Genomic DNA, 17,282 nt, shown 5'->3' on the forward strand with positions numbered 1-17,282 from the left:
TCTCCTTTACCCTGCTGGCAAATGCCACTATTTAAAATCTATACAAACCCTGTAAGAAGGGTTATGTTGCATGCTCCAATTTGCAGTAACAAATGTTAGAACAATTTTCATTACTTATGTTGACCATGATCCTGGATACACATTTGTTTTTAAGACTGAGGTGGGATTAGGACTGCACTGCCTGAAAACTGAAGTCCATTCACATAATGTTTCAAACACCAGTATTATTCACTGAGGAGTTGTGGTTCAGCCCCTCTATTGCACTTCAGCTTCTACCCAATCTGCTATAAGCCAAGGTAAGACATTCATGTAGAACTTGAGATCAGATTTTAATTCCTAAAAATTCAGCAACACATTGGAAACCTTTTTGAATCTCTGAAATACTGACAGCTGGCTACAATCCACACTTTCTCCATATCCAAAGATGATCTAGCTTTTCTCCATACCTAATGCTTTCTGGTACAACCCTTCAGGTAACTTCTGTTACATAGTCATCACACAGAAATAACTGCATCTAACTCTAGCATTTCAACTGCATCTGTCAGACACTTTGCGGGGGTATGGAACAATCCCTCACAACATGCCTAGTCTCTGTTAGAAAGAAAGTCAATTAGTGAGGGCTTGAATGATGGAGACCATATACACAGATCATTCTTTCAAAGAGAGCTTCAAAAAAGAGTGAAAATGTACCCTTGGCTTACTCAGTAACTGGTAAACCTCATGTCTCTTACCATTCCAACCAAGGGACAGGATGAGTGCAGCAGCCTTCCTGAATACCCAGCTCCAAGAGAGCAGGGAGGATGTTCAAGAAAACCCACCTGGCCCACCTGGCCCTTTCTTTCCTACTCAGCACAAGCTGGAAGAGCTGAGTGAAGACACACAGCAGGCCATAACTGCTCTCTACAAGAGCTGAAATTCAGGTCAGTAGACAGTAACTTCTTTCAAGGCTAATCACACTGCAGCTGTTAATACCCTATACAGATTAGCTCAGTGATAGACAAGGCAACTATTTATGTTCCCATACCTTCATTCTCATTGTTCTTCAAGGGCTGTATTTCTCTGTATACTTGACCTCTGGCTTTCACCACAATAAATCTGAACAATCCAAGTTGGAAGAAAACAGTGCACTAAATCTCAAACCATCATATTTTCCTGTTTTGAAGTGTTTGATCTTGCCCGTTATATCTTCCTATATTTTACATTGCACTTCATTACAAAAAGTGAAAACGGACTTTTCCTCCCCTTTCTATTTGTTAGAAATACACAAAGCACAAGATAACCTTTCATTAGAAAAGCATCCATGCAGTTTGTCAAACAGCAAGTAAGGAAGCAGGGAAAGTAGCAGACAAAAGTAACAAGGGTTGAAAGTTTAGGAGATGAGACAAACTACAAAGATCATGATGCAGAAAAATAGAATGAGATGAAGAGAATTAAAATTAAGTCTAAATGTCTGGAAAGTGGTTCAACAGTGAGATTTACTCAATTGTTAAACAGCTTCAGTTATGAAATAGGAGATAATATATTTAAATAGTTAAAATGTCACTAAAACTACCTTGTAGAAAGTAATCCTTCACTGTCAGCTGATGTGCTTTATCTTTTCTGACACTATGCATTAACTACCCAGACTCTGACACCCATTACAGACATCAGTATGAATTTCCAACAGAAAAAAAATCTCAGATCTTCCTCCTTCAGCAGTGTAGCTGCTGACAAGCTGGATGATAAGCATTCTTTCCTTGTTCCAGAGAAACACCCCATACACTGCTCCAAACAAACAACGCAAAGCAAGAGCAGTGTTCCCTTCAGCCATCTGCTGATATTTAATTTCTAATACTAGTCTCTCTAGGGGCTGCCTGTAGCCAGTAGCAAGACAGCCCCTGCCAAACAGGCTTCAGGCAGCCTTACTCTGGAGTTCTGAATGGTGTTCTGAGAATCTCTCTGGCTGCCTGGCCAACCAGCTAGTTAAACCCAATGCATATTAGTGCTGCAAGTTCTTTCCTCCTCCTCCCAGATCTTTGTTGATACAGATGGTCACAGCTCCAGCGATTTAGGACTGCATCCACTAACACAGGACAAAGAGGTATCTGAACTGTTGCTTACAATATTTGTGTCTGGACCACAGCCCTGAGCTACCATGAAAAAGGTTAAGATCTGATGAAATATATAGCTAAATTACCAGATAACGAAACTGAAAATAAGTTCAAATAAAGATCTAAATCCGTAACTGTAATATATTTGGGTCTTCTAAAAAAATGCATTAGCCATTTGTTGTCAAGCCTTGGTTTCACTGCCTCTTTTGCTACCTGAGCATTTTTGATGTTGTGTCACAACTGCAGGGCTGGTTGCATTCATATACAGCCACAAGAGACCCTGGTTTTCACCTTCAGTAAACTCTGCCTTTCTCAGTCTTCTGCAATGGAATGACATGATTCTGTTCCTCTGCACGCAGGCTCTGTACCTTACAAAAACTGTTACATCTTTTCTATGCCATCTTAGGTACAAAGATCAATTGAGGCAACAAGTATGCAGCTTTTAAGAAATATGCTTTTGTTTCATCTTAGGAATGAGAACTGTAATTCCAAACCGCAACTCTCTACATCAGAAAGTATACAAACCTAATCTTTTAACTTTCCTGAACAAAGTGATAAGTAAGCTAAAAATAATCTAACAGCCACTTGGGAGTTTCAGTCAGAGAGATTTAACCATTAGACTCAGATTTTTCCTCACTTATTTTGTTTGTTCTTAACTCTACTAATATATATATGCAGAAATTCCCAAACTGCCCATACAAACTTAATCTGTAAAAATGGGTTTACATTTCCTTGTCAGAAATTTGCAGTATTGTGCTTCCAGTAACTCTCACATTCACATGTTCCTGCACATATTACTGTCTTTTGAGTTTTCTTTCTTTTGGAGAGGAAGACAATTATTTTCAAAACAATTTATTTTTAATCTTTTCATACTAACACAGCAAATTGCTTAATCCTGACATATCCACCTTCATCACCCATAAGCAACATCTTAAACTGAGGCAGCAGTGTAGTCACAAGGACAAGCTTTGGTTTAAATGTTTCATCTGCATATTCTCTCCTTAATCAGCCAAAAAAAAGATATGCTCCTTTAAAGAAAGAGCAGACAGTATCTAGCTTAGGTATGTGGAACTGGCTGAATGCATTACAAGGAACTTAATTTCTTTTCTCTCTTTAAAGAAGCCTACTTCTTTCCACTGTCTACAGAGGAAGCCTACGGAGATAGTCTCATTAGGCAATTAATCTAATCTAAGTCTCATTAGGCATTATACAAAGATCAGTACAAATCTGACATTTGCTACAAGGAACTCACTTGTTTCTTTTTGCTGACATTACACATCTTTCAAGACTAATGACTGAACAAAACTCCCTTCATGCCTCCCTTGTCTTAGATTTTGGATGCCAGCCAGCGTGTGTCTTGCAGACAAGACTGGGGTGAAGATGCTAACGATGCACTGCATCACAGCAGTGACTCAATAGAAACACTCTCACTCAAGTGTGTTCTTGTGCCTGGAAATAACTGTTCTTGCTACTGCTGCAAGCTCCATTAGCTAGTACATGTCATCACTACAAGCACCAAGGAACTGTGCCCAATGAAAGAAACTAGAAAAACCAGCAAGTCCACAGAGAAGTCTCAAGAGACCAATGGAACCCCATAACCTCCAAAGCTGTTTCTGAATATATTAGAGGATAGGAGCCCAGAATCTTTGGCATCTTAAGGACAGGCACCAGATCATCACATCAAATCTGCTGAGTGTGCAGTATCCATCTTTAGAAACTAGACAGCACTTCAGTGTTGCATGAGTCCTTTTCCCCCAGTTACCCTTTCTCAAAGCCTTCTGCAGAGAAGCATCCATATTCTCTGATGGCAAAGGAATAAAGCTGTATGATTGCAAGTCTCTTTGCACTTACACAGTCTGAAGATCTTTCATTATTGTACTCCCACAGCAATAGAAAACTGCCCAACTGTTTAGCAAAATAGCAAGAGGAGATTGGAGAGCAACTCAACTCACGCTCAGCTCAAATAATAGCTTTAGCACCAAAATTTATCACAAAGCCCAAGTCATTGCCTTAGTTTGATCGCCCTGACAGTTAGAGCTCTGAGCTACATTTCTGGCCATCTGATCCATGGCCATCACTCTCCGTTAACATATGGGGAAAAGTTACTTACTGAAAGCAGTTTGGTCCAAATACAGTGGCAAGATTGCAAAGGTTCATCCTGTTCTCTACATGATGTTCAGCAACCTTTATCAGGAACTGGCACAGATACTTCAACAGGCAGTAATGAGCATCAGGTAGTTCTTTAAGGAGTTCTTTCAAATTACTTTCCTTCTGCATGTCATTTCTAGCATCTAGGAAAAACAAGAGGAGAAACAACATACATATATGGCTTCAACATTTCTGCCAATTTACTTACATGGGTGAGCAACCAGTGGTATCTAAAATTTAATCTTACTTCTGTCCAGAGACACAGAATCCTCTAGAACCCTGTTTTCCTCAGGGAACCTGCACCTTTCTCCTGAGGCTCACTCTAACCCCCACTGAGACTGTTTCATGCTCACCTTTACACTGGATCTATTTTCTTGAGCAGCATCAGTAGTGGTCAAAGCTAACAGCATTAAAGCACGTTTATTCCCACTCAGTACTACTTACATCTGCGTGAACTCCCATTCTACCAAATCTCCTGTTTCCAAGCTTCTGGATGTTACCTCTAAAAAAAAAGTTGTTCAGGGCAGTGTTACACTCCAGAACAAGCCAAAACATGGCCTAATGTTAGGGTAGCCTTGTTATACTATATAATCTCCTAGAACTCCTCCCCACACTCAGGGTAACAAGGTATTTTTTCATTCACAGGATGTTACCATTCTTGGCAAGGAGATTCACCCAGGATTCATTAAAAACCAAACCTTGCTCAGTCTTCAAGCCTTATTTTAAGTTAAGAAGATGCAATAATCCAAGCTGCATCTGAAGTATTTGCTGCCTCTGCTGTACATCCTGCTACCAGCATGCAGAGAAGACAGGCAAAAAAACACTCCATAACTTGTGTTGCAAGAACATTTTATATTTCCCTAGCATTTCTGAGAAGGGGAGGGGGGAAGGAGAGCGGGAATGGAAGAGCTTTGTATGTATTTATAAACCCTTCAGAAGTTTCCCCTTCATTTTTACTTTTCATTTCCCAGAAGTATTCCAGGGCTGGACTGCACAGTATTCCAGGGGTAGAATGCTTTGAAAAGTTGTTAGCTGTGTAAATTAGCAGTCCGTATAAAAAAAATCCAAAAGTGTCTCCTGAGAACTCAACCATTAAGTTGCAGTGTGATTTCTGTTTTACAATCAGAGATTTTTGTGGTATATAGTTTGCGAAACAAATGAGTTTTGTATGTATGTACTCGTCACTTCATACAGTTGAACTTGCAGAACTTCATTGCTTCCAAGCTTAGTTTTCCTGCCTTACATGATGTGCATCATGCAGTGCACAGTGAGAGAAGCCTTTTCAAGTTTTATACACTTGGAGAATTCATTTTTTGTATCTGTTTTGGTACCACAGACTTGAATGAATCCTTTCATGATAGCAGCCCATAGTTTAATATGTCAGTCAAATTAGGGGACCAAACACTTCAACCAACTGATTATATCCTTTTCATCTATAGCTAAGAAATTAGCTCCTTCAGAAAAAAACAAATACTGAATATGCATGAAGCAGATGATAAAAAGAATCTTATTTGCTTATTTATCAGGAGTATTTATTTAAAAAAAGAAAGTTAGAGTTATACAGAATAAAACCAGTCACGACTTTGCTACTATGAATCAGCTTGGTAACAGTAAGAAATCTGATATATAGTTTTTATTTCTGCAGAATGCTTCTGAAGGCTGTATTAAAAGGAATAACAATACGGGTTTTAATTGGATTTGTGCTTGCACTTATCAAAGTGGACTGTACAGTCTCTGACTTGATTACTAATTATCTCTTCATGAAGCTCAAAGAAACAAAACACAACTAATTTCCACATAGGCAGAACATTAAAATTCACCTTCTAACACAGTTCCCATTAGATAACAAAACAATCGGCACATTGTGTTTTCTACTATATGTTTCTTGCAGTTGTGATAAGGAAAGCCAAAGCCATCTCTCAGGAAAAATGCACCTCTTCCACCACCATAACCCCACCACCTAATTAAGGAATGCCCTTGAGAACTAATTGCCTCTCTGAGTCTCCTATTGCAGCTTTAGATTGGCAGGTACTTTTCTATTTACTGAAGGATTTTCCAACCCTTCCAAACTAGAAAGTTGCTAATAACTGCCATAAAACGTTCTGAATACAGGTTTGTGCTCTGGCAACACAAAAAGCTATTTGCCTCATGATCAGCCGTACTTGGTGGGTAGGCTGTCCCTGTTCATTAACCATGATATATTATGTGGTGCAGATCAACATCAGAGATACTTATCACTGGGCACAGCCAAACCTTTGTTCATTTCTGTACTTTCAAGAGCAGAGACTGATATCAGATTATAAGATCTTGAGAAATTACCCTAATTGAAGGACACAGAGACACTGAACAACATAAGGAAGCAAACGCTACTTGCTGAACCATAAAATTCCTTGTCCTTGTGAAATGGGAGCAAAAAAATCTGTCTTTCCTCTCTTTCCTCCTTTTCCAATGAAAAAGCAAGGGAAGGAATTCAAGCCTTTCTCCCAGTACAATGAAAAAACAAAACCTAATTTGTAAATTCTTCTGCTGCTGACATTTCATGGATTTTAACTTTATTTTAAAAATTACTATTACAACTTGTGGTGAATTTAGAGTGACATGCACCCACGTATTCCATGCGCTTTGTACATTTCTCAGGACAAGTGTACCTCCGCTACATTACTTCAAACAAACCAGCTTTTCAACCTATTAGAGAGCAAAAATAGTCTTGAGTCACAATAACCAACTTGGAGTATTCTTCCTCCTTTTGTCCACCTGCTATACACTTTTTCAACCTACTTTAAAGTCAGTCATTAAGGGCTACTCAGCTGGTACTGATGATCAGAGAAACATTAGAGCACCAGAGCTGTTTATGCTACCATGCACACAAACATTAAGTATACCAAAGCCCTAAGCTTATGTACATGCCTAATTTTGTGAAGTACAAGCCATCCCATGGAAGTCAAGACTATCAAGTGCAGTCTTTCTTATTCAGTCAGATTAAAGAGCATTGCATGAAACTAAGCATATGCCTCAGTCTCTGCAGTATCCTGAGATGAGACAAACAAGCTTGTCAATAATGGAAACAGCAGGGTGGCAGATTTTCAAAGGCAATTCAGGAGCATGTATTTAAGCCAGATTTCCAGATAGGCCCAGCTACCAACACACTCGTGACTTTTCAAATACAGTGCATGAAGCTCTTTTGAGTATTTTGATCAATACAGCAGAGACAAAGGAGAAAGGAGTAAAAGATAAATGAAGGTGAAGGGGAAGGTGCTCTCAAGGTGGAGCCAAAGACATCCACTTCTTTATTTTGTGGACCTGCCAGAAGCCATGTGAAACAGACAGCATCCCAGCAGTGGTCTGAAAGGGAAGTCTAGCTAGATGAACAGCCAGGAAGGGCCTGAAACCAGGGATAAGATGGTGGTTTCTGTGCTGAGGAAGGGAACAAAACCAGCAGCCTCAGGCCACATCTAGGCCCAGCAGCCAGAGAATAGAGAACACAGTATGACACAGGCAGAGGGCTAAGGAAGCCAGCAAGGGCAGTGTGGCACTTCAAAGCTCAACTAGGGAGTCACTACTGAGGGACAAGTCAAAGAGACAACTGAAAAGGACAAGCAGCTTCTCTAAAATGTTAATTAAGTAGAAACAGGAGCCTCAACAGTGTAGGAGGCACAGACACATTTGCAAGGGTGTTTTCAGACTCATTTAATTTCAGTATACACCCACAGATCATAACAAGAGCAACATATTTTCCAGTGGCTCATCCCATTTCTGAATGTACTGAGCTTCTCTGACATGCCATGGACACCTTCTAATTCCTCAACTCACCCTTCTTCATGCTACTCCTTCCCCCTGCAGAGCATGCTGCCTGAACATCACTAAAGGCAAGGATGCCTGCAGATAAGTGTGTGTCATCACTTCGCTCATGTCTCAGATGGTCTGACCCCAAGCACCTCCAGCCTGGAAGCACTGAAAAAGTGCCATGCCCTAGCTAATTGTCTCTGCTGTGAGGTGAGAAAGAATAGCTAAGGCTCAGTGTCATGCTACCACTTTTTTACTCTGCATAGCTTTCAGCTGTCTTACATACTACTAGCTTGGAAGGCAGACAGAGAAGCTTGCATCTGTCTGCAGCTATCAATGTGCCCTAGGAAGTTAATCTTTGGTACACAGGCAGCAGGTTGTACATTGCAGTGCCACTGCACCCACATGGCTGCTGGAGGAATCAAAGCATTTCTTTCCACCTCCACAACGTAGAGGAAGTGGGACTCCAGTTTCTCTCTGCCACAAAGCAATTTGCTTCAGACACGATCCTACCGCAGAAGAAAAAAACCCATAAAAATAATGTCTTGTTGCCATCAGTAGCAGACATGCTGGAAGTCTTCATCATAAAGAGGCTGTCATCACAATCCAACTTGTGACCCCTCACTCTGCATCGTTACGGCACTTTGCAGAGCTGTATTTATGCTTCACTCCAACATATTGGCAGCATAGCACTCTCACTTCTTTTGTAGCTCTGCTGAGTGTCATCATCTGCTTAAGAAATCCAGTTCCAAGAGCTTTTACTGCTTAACAAACATCTTCTGCATGTGGAAAACAGAAGTTATTTCTCTGAATTGGAACTAGGCCTTGTAACACCAAAATGACAATAAAATCCAAAGGAAAATGTTAAATTCATGCCACAGGAGGCTGGAGAACCATAGACATCTTGTGAACCTGATCTGCTGCACTGTTGCAGTTACCATGGTTAAATGGTCAGCTCTCATCTATTCCCTTTCACACTCATTTATTCATTTTCACAGTCACTGTTCAGGTTGAAATTTGACCTCTAAAATCCTCTACCACAATCTACATTTTTGGTTCTTCTTGTTCATGCAACTGAACAGCTGCTGGCTGCTGATCATTCTCTAAACTGACCTTCTGATCCAGAAGGGAGCTGCTCTTTCCCTTCCAACACCTCCTATCCCTCTCTCCCTGGAACAAGCAGGGCTGTTCACAGGCACCATGCAAAACCTTGCCAGCCATGACAGGTTGTGAGCAAGAAGAGGTATGTGAGATACAACTTGCATTAGCTGCTGCCCACTGAGATACATAAATTCTCTAGACAGAACAAGTCAGGAAGCCTGAGAGATCCAATTGCACTTGAGTTAATTAGACTGAATACCAAAGGAAGACATAAGCCCACATTTCACTGTACCCCTGCTGGAGGAGGGAATGCAACAACAACAAAAAAAGAAATTCACTTAATGGGAAAGCTTTCTGTATGCTAAAAAGGAAAAGTACAATAGGAACTTGTCTTGCTGAAAGCAAGTGACTTGTGAAAGGGAGTAAGAGCTGTACATAGAGTTCCCTAGCATGTACAAGTGTCTTAAGAGCAAGTGATCATGCTATAAAAGATAAGGAATGAAAAGCCAGAAGGAGTAAACAAGATCAAGCAGGGACTGCTGTATGGGAGCTGCTGATTTCTTCCTGCTGAGGCTTCTAAAAGAAACTTCCACTGCTCTGCATGCACAGGCACAGCTCTGCTCTGCAGTTAAGCCTGCAGAGTCACAGAAGAGACTGATGGACATTTTTTTACCCCAGGACACCCCGCAAGGAGCAGCCTTCATATTTGTCTAGTGCCCTGAGGAGACTGGCCAACACAAAGATCACTATCAGTGTGTCCCTGGCCTGTACTTGCCACACACGTCTCCCATCATCATCATTTACAGAGGGAGGCTCTTCTCTGCTCCCACTGCCATTGCCCTTCTCCAAGGGCAGAAAGAGAACATCAGGACACACCAAACAGCCTTTAGGATACACTGCGTGATGTTTTCTGGAACTGCATAGCCTTTGTGTTACGCTGAATATTTATATAAACAGGCATGCATCAGGATTTGGGGGCAGCATGTAGAGCTCCATTTCACACAACATTGCACAGGCTGCAGACAGCATGCCAAACCATCTACGTGGACTTCTCAAACTACGAGTGGGTGAGGTTCTCTCTTTTTCATAAAAGGGCAGGTTTAGAAGGCATGCAGTGACAGGGCAAGGGGGAATGGCTTTAACCTGACAGAGGGGACATTTAGATTAGACATTAGGAAAAAATTCTTCACTATGAGGGTGGAACAGGTTGGCCAGAGACCTTGTGGCTGCCCCATCCCTGGCAGTGTTAAAGGGCAGGTTGGATGGGGCTTTGAGAAACCTGGTCTAGTGGAAGGGGGGCTGGAACCATGTGATCTTAAAGGTCCCTTCCAACCCAAACCATTCTATGACTCTACGATTTACTCTTGGTTTGGTAACAAAGATTATACCCAGAATTAAAAAGGGTTACAGATACAGGAATAATTTTTAATTTCTAGCTCAGCTATTTTTAACTAGATAAATCGCTCCGTAAAAATTTTTATAGGAAGTGAAATATTGTGTGTTGTTCTCAGGCCAAGATCTCAGCTGGCTTAAAAAAACGCTGATGTCACTGAAAATATTCCAATGCAACTCTAGCATAATCTTAAAAAAATATTTTCCACGCAAAGCTTCAACAGGAGGGAATACAGAGGCTGGGGCAAACCTTGCAATTGCTTTTGCTGTCAACGTGCAGCAAAGTGACTCCAGATTCAAAGTTATTTTTTAATAACCAGTTAGCTCAGAAACAGCTTGACCTACATCATAGCTTACAAAAAGAATACTCAGGCATGCACTTCCTTGGTACCATTTTGCAGCAAATACCCTTGTACATACTTTGATAAGTGAACAGATTACTCCTCCAATCATGCACAGCTGGTTGGTCATTTAACTGTAAGCAAAGGCCCAACTACCACTTAAGATGATCTGAACCTGACAAAAGTTACCAGCGCCTTTCATAGTAACTCATTTATGCTGTATTTTCTAGGGCATGAAAACCCCCTCAGTTTTCTTCAAACTTCACAAAAGCCTTCCCCTTGCCATATCAGACAATATGGCATTTTTAAATATTATTTTTTCCTGATCAAAATTATAACAGTATTGTAACTGCAGCTTAATGTGCAATACAGGCAAACTTAGCTATGAAGACATGTCACAGTCAGGCTGACTTTTGTAGAGCTGGCTTCATAATTTACACAAGCAACTTTATCTGAAACAAGAAAGCTTTGTAGGTAAATCTGCTAACTGATAATAAGGTATCTCTCTCATTTCCATAGAAAGTACTGGGGAGATTTTGCACATCCTGTGGAAGCAGGAATTAATAAAACTTACCACAAACAGCACTCTTCCCAAAGAACATCAGTAGTTCCTGGTACAATACACCAATTTGACTTTTGTGGGGACAGGGATGTAGAACAACAAAGGTGCAACAAACAAAATTTCCACTTAAAGAGTGATTTATGAGAAAGAACATAATTAAATACAGCTCATAAGTCAGACCTGGTGAAATCTGAAAGAACTCAAAGAAAGCACAGCAATTGCCAGTAAAAAGGGACTTTCTAAAACATCACTACCTTCCACACAAGACTTCCTGAACTCTATCCCTGGGCCCCAGACAACCTCACTAAAGGAGGAAGGTATTTTACACAGCCTACATGCAACCTGATTACAACTGAAATGCCTCCACTCAGGGGAAGGCACAGAGCTCTTCTCCAGTGCACCTCAACAGTCTGTACAGCCCCAAACAGGGAACCCCCCCCCCCCCCCCCCCCCACAGCCAAGCTCTCCCTCTTCCAGGCAATGGCTAAACTTCATCACTGCAGGCAAGAAAAGCAGAAGGGAGGCCTCAGGACAAGAGTATGAGAACTTTGCACCATCTTCCACTAGAGATGCACATCAGAGCACACAACCCTCCTCTGAATCATGCATCGCATTTGCCTGCTTTACTGTACAATGCACATCTTCAGTAACATCTATCCACTCACTTTGCAGCTTCTTAGGAAGACAGCAAGAAGCATCATCGACTGCCTGCAGCAAGAGAAAAGAACTGTCACTGATCCACATGGTCAAGGAACAGGGCAAACCACCACCTATTCCACATAACACCACCACAGACTGCCTCATGCAGGTGAATTACATAGAGAACAGTTAGAACTGATAGACAGTTGTGCATGTTTCAATTTTCCAAAGCAGAAGTGATGTTCTTTCCTATGGTTGATCCACCACTTGAAGGGGAGGGGTAGGGGGGACAAAGGAAAAATAAGTCTTCCAGGTGCTATAACGGGGAATGAGTAAAGGGTAAAGTTTGCTGTTACTTGCAAAGTAGCTCATTTTTTTTATGGGCAATCACATTACTCAGCGAGAAGCAGAAACTTAGACAATGTATGTTTCGGGCCTATTGGATATTCAATTGCAGTAGCAGATGAAGTTGTTGTAACTTTCCAGAGACCATTAGAATGAAATTTACAGAAATCATCCTAGCAAACCAGAAGCAAACCTGTGTCCTAAAGAGTTTGCAGCTATTGTCTACAAGCTTGCTCAAAGAAACTAGCCAATCATTTTGGTTTATATTCTGCAGATGTAACTGGATTAGAAAATCATTAATAGTCCAGACATTACCAAACTGAATTCTCTTGTAAGAGAACTGCACATCAGTGAGCATTCTCGGAGCCAGTGAGAGCTAAAGTCAAAAGAAATGCAGAACTAAGTAGATAAACTAAGAAACAGAGAGCATTGCTCACTGCATAACCAATTATCCAAAAGAAAGCACATTGAAGGATGGAGATTTTACTTGTCACTTACCCTGGTAAAGCTGAATGAACCTGGGATGTAAGGCAGAGGTGATAATCCCATCTGGCAATTCTCTCAAAAATAATTTCAACAGACTGGCTGCTGAGTACACATCACCATCTTTAACAAGTTCCACCTCTTCTCCACGCTCGTATTGCAGACGCAACTGTTCTACCATTTTCATGCTGCCATTTACCCTGAAGAGGCCTTCCTGCGTCATACCTGTAATTATATATTGCATACAAGACTAATCTGAATGAAGACATCACAGTGATATGATGAAACAGATATTCTAGTGTGAATAATAGACTTGTAGTAATACAAAGGAGGGCAATTAATACAACACAGTTTAAAAAAGTAATGTTGTCACCCCAGAAACCCCTTACCCACTCTAGACAAGTAGTTGGACTATGATAATTAACAAATACTAATGATTAGATCTTGAGGTCTGGGATACTTTTTGAGAGATTACGGAACTCAGTGGTATTGCTGTAACGTCACACCATGCAGAAATCAATTGAGACAGCTGCATTTTGCATTCATATATTTCAACAGAAAAGGGTCCAGATTTCACAAAACAGCTCAATTGTTTCACTTTTGAAAGCATCCATTACCTTGAGCGGCCTCTGCCAAATTCACACACAACTACTCCCAACTTCATCTTTTACCTGTGACCATCACAAAGTAAAACCATCTGAGTATGTGCTGACTGCAGCAGTAACTCCATAATGAACACTGCAACTTTATGATAGCAGAAAATCACAGTGAACAAATGTGTATTTTGGACAGCACAAAGCCCACAGTATTTCACAATAAAAAAGAAAAGGTATCAATCACTTCAGGCCAGATGCCCCACCCCAGACACCTTCACTGAGTGAAGGAGATATAAAAGGAAGGAGGTGTCCATGGAGGAAGCCAGGTGAATCATACAGTACCAAACATCACTTTCTAGACACATGCTGAGATTCAAAACTTTCAGTAAAGTGCCTAAAATTGAGTCCAGTACATTAATTTTTCTCTAGAATACCTTTATGACAAAAATCCTGCCTTTTCTAATACTGTGTTTATAGACCTGCTTATTCTTCAGAAGAAGAATAACACTGAAGGGATCAAAATATATATGGTTTTCATCAGTTCAGACAGACATCACAACAGCTGCCTGACAGAACACTTCCAATCCAAGAAATCAATACTGATGCAGCAGTGCTTGTACAGAGAAACAATCCAGTTTATTGGACAAGATGACAAACTGATTTAGTAAAGGAAAAAAAAGAATAAATGGACAAGCACTCAGGCATTTGACTTGACTAATAAAAGATACTGCTTACATGCCTGTATTCACAACAAAATGTGTTCTTATGTGGTATTCTGTACTGCCATCTTGAGGGCACCAGAAAACACTGCATCTCAACAATGATTCTCATTGCTGCAGCGCTAAGCGTAAGGTAAGAATTGGCTGCCTACTTCCCTAAGGGGACTAATAATAACCGGAATCTGTCTGAAAACTTGTAAGAACATGTATTCAGTAATGTTATCTGATGGGGTGTGTCCACGCACGTGAGTATCTCCCTATATATATATTTATATCTTCTCATTGTCAGAAAGACAAATGTTTTGCAACTAGAAAATTACACAAACATTCACAAATTCATTCCATTTATAGACTGAACATCTTGTTGTGAGAGTGTGCTGCTTCATAACACTGTACATTACCTTTATAAACACCCTAGTAAAGAAGTAAATTCAGCATCAAGGCAGAAAGAAAAAGAAGCAAACCACATATAGTAATGTTATTTGCCTGTGGTTAGTGCCACAACCTTACTTAGCCCCTGCACCACAAAACAAAATGTATTCCTTCCTTTGAAGAGTTTTATATAGACTGCTGCTAAGCAAAAGTGACTCCATTAGGCCTACCATGCTGAGTGAGGTACTCGACTATATTTCACACAACTATTGGAATGCCATTCTTGCTCAGCCCCTGCTGCTGGAGCTCCAGAAGACTCACTCCAAACACCTTGGGACAGTTTGTGTCCTTCTGCTTGTTCAGTGGAAATGCGGCTATCTTTTTCATGTCCTCCTTCAATCTCACAGCCGATTTGCTTTGCTTAAAGGAGCAGAAGAAAGAAGTGCATTAGTCACATTTGCTTAAGAAGGTTTCATAGTCAAAAATAAGCACACCTGTCAAAACTGGATTCTATGCTCCAGAATATGGTTTTGGCCTTAACTTCCTTTTAACACACAGAAAATACTCTGTGAAGTAGGAATACAAAAATTTAACCGAGAAAAAAATAGAAAATGTACAGGAAAGAGTGTAAGGAGTCTAGCTAAGGGAGAATGACACACCTTTGTATGGGAACTTGTTACTAGAGTAACAAGTAATTGGGAATCGCAGGAGGCTGCTGTTGAAATCCATGCAGTTCACATTGGTTACAAAAGCAACCAGACACACACAAACATGTAAAGTCCCAACACACCACAATTAGTACAGGTTGTCTCCAGGATGCCAGTCAAGAGACTGAGAGAATACTCCAGGGAAGGTTCATTGCACCTTTCTTCCAGATGCTGTTCCCTAGGGATTAATTTTGGCAACTGTCATGTGAGATGGATCTTTATGAAAGTGTCTGCCAAGTCTGAAATTTAATTACTGAAGTTTTAAGGTTGGAAAGGGACTATGTAAACTAATCACACATAATAAGAGGGGTGGAAAAAACACGCCACGATAAACCCTTTACTGTACACATTCCATAGGTTCTTCTGGAGGCACAATATTCTCTCAAATGCTGGGTTGTGGTGACAAACAAAACATGAGTGTAGCCAATACAACCCAAGGGGATATGTAGTCAATATCCAAGGGGATAACATAATATAGGATTAATATGCAAGATCAATAATAGGTAAGAATCTAACTTGGCACGTTTGTCCATTGATGAATTTCCTCACATTTCTGACATCACACTGCAAGAACAAGGGCCCGCTGCTACCATGCAGTTCAATCTGTTTATTTAAGGAGTCCACTGTTAGCATGCTGCTTAAAAATGAATTTGCTCCTGCTGTGTTCTATTAACAAACAGGTAGCAGAAACCTTACACATAGAGAATACTGTATAGTAACATAAAGAAGTGCTCAGACTCTTGCCTAAATCTTGGTGCCTGAGTACACCAGGTGGATTTTGGCAAGGTATACATCTCTTCATATGTGACGTGGCATTTTTACTGCAGCCTGTAGGCAACATGAACATCTTCACTGATGCTGCTATTAAGCACGACTGTCCTTTCAGATATAAAAGAATCCAGTGGTTCACTCACTTTGTGGTGTTTTTCCCATCAACCACAGTTCTTTGGAGCTCATGTGTGTTCTATAATCGCAGGTCCTATGCAACACTTATCTGATCTTTACGAAAGATGTTGCTTGTATAAATATCATAAATATGTCTTATTATTTGTGAAACAGAACTGCCATATATAAATAAAATCGGCATTATTGTAATCACCTTATAAATATTTACAATAAACAGTACACACACCAGTGTTTGAACTAAAATTTTACTAACTTACTAAATACCACATCTGTTTTAAAAACAGATGCTCCCATTCAGGATTAAATGAATAATATATTATTTTCTCTCCAGGCAGACACATGCCAAGGCAAAAATCACGTAGCCTGGGTTAAACTCAGAAGACAGCAAAAGTCCTTCAAGCAGTTCCTGAGCAGCTGTGATGCTTGGAGAGCTTTTCCAATTAAGGTCTCCAATTAGCCTCACACTCTTACTCAGCTACAGGTTTCCAGCCTGTTTCTGTTTGAAAGCATTTGAAAGCCTGAGTAACAGAGCTGGATTTTCTGGGGGAAACTCACAATTTAGAATTACAAGAGAACCAAGAGACATTTCCCATGTCCACAGGCACAGCAAAGGGAATATTTGAGCCTCTTTCACGATCTGGAGACGATGCACTAACTAGGAACAAAACAGTTACGCAGTTATCTAAAATATGCATCTAACCAAAATCAAAACTAAATCACCCCCTCAAAACAGCTCCGAAACAAAGAGGTCAATGTTATACGATCTTACAGATGGAAGTCCGGATTTTATGCAGGGAAAATTTGACCAAATAGTAGTGCAACTGTTACTGATCACCAAGAATTCATCTGCAAAGTGCCACCCAGACACACTACTGGAGTTGAGAAAAGCTATTTATAAGCCATGGGGACGCACTTTTTCCACTCATCCAACAACCTTAACAGAAGGAATAATACAGAGCTGAAAAAATGTTAAAAAAAGGGGAGAAAAAAATGCTTTGAATCGCCTCGATTAATCTTCACTTTTTCCTAAAGGAGCCGCAGCTGCCGAAAAGGGAGAAGGAAAGAGCCTGAGACGAAGAAGGCGCCGGGCCCAGGCCG

General features: G+C 40.5%; 1 protein-coding gene across 2 annotated transcripts in view; it reads right to left on the bottom strand.

The window, feature by feature from the left end:
• Positions 1-17,282, bottom strand: part of FAM13A (family with sequence similarity 13 member A) — a 128,954-nt gene that overhangs the window by 111,471 nt on the left and 201 nt on the right. For both annotated transcript variants that reach the window (XM_034064602.1, XM_034064601.1), the window contains exons 2-4: positions 14,802-14,991; positions 12,900-13,109; positions 4,201-4,381 (exon numbers count right to left, since the gene is read on the bottom strand). In XM_034064602.1, coding sequence (XP_033920493.1) covers positions 4,201-4,381; positions 12,900-13,107 — 389 coding nt within the window. In that variant the 5' untranslated portion in view covers positions 13,108-13,109; positions 14,802-14,991. The remainder of the gene's footprint in view (positions 1-4,200; positions 4,382-12,899; positions 13,110-14,801; positions 14,992-17,282) is intronic.

The sequence above is a fragment of the Melopsittacus undulatus genome, chromosome 7, assembly GCF_012275295.1.
Source record: "Melopsittacus undulatus isolate bMelUnd1 chromosome 7, bMelUnd1.mat.Z, whole genome shotgun sequence".
Classification (NCBI taxonomy): domain Eukaryota; kingdom Metazoa; phylum Chordata; class Aves; order Psittaciformes; family Psittaculidae; genus Melopsittacus; species Melopsittacus undulatus.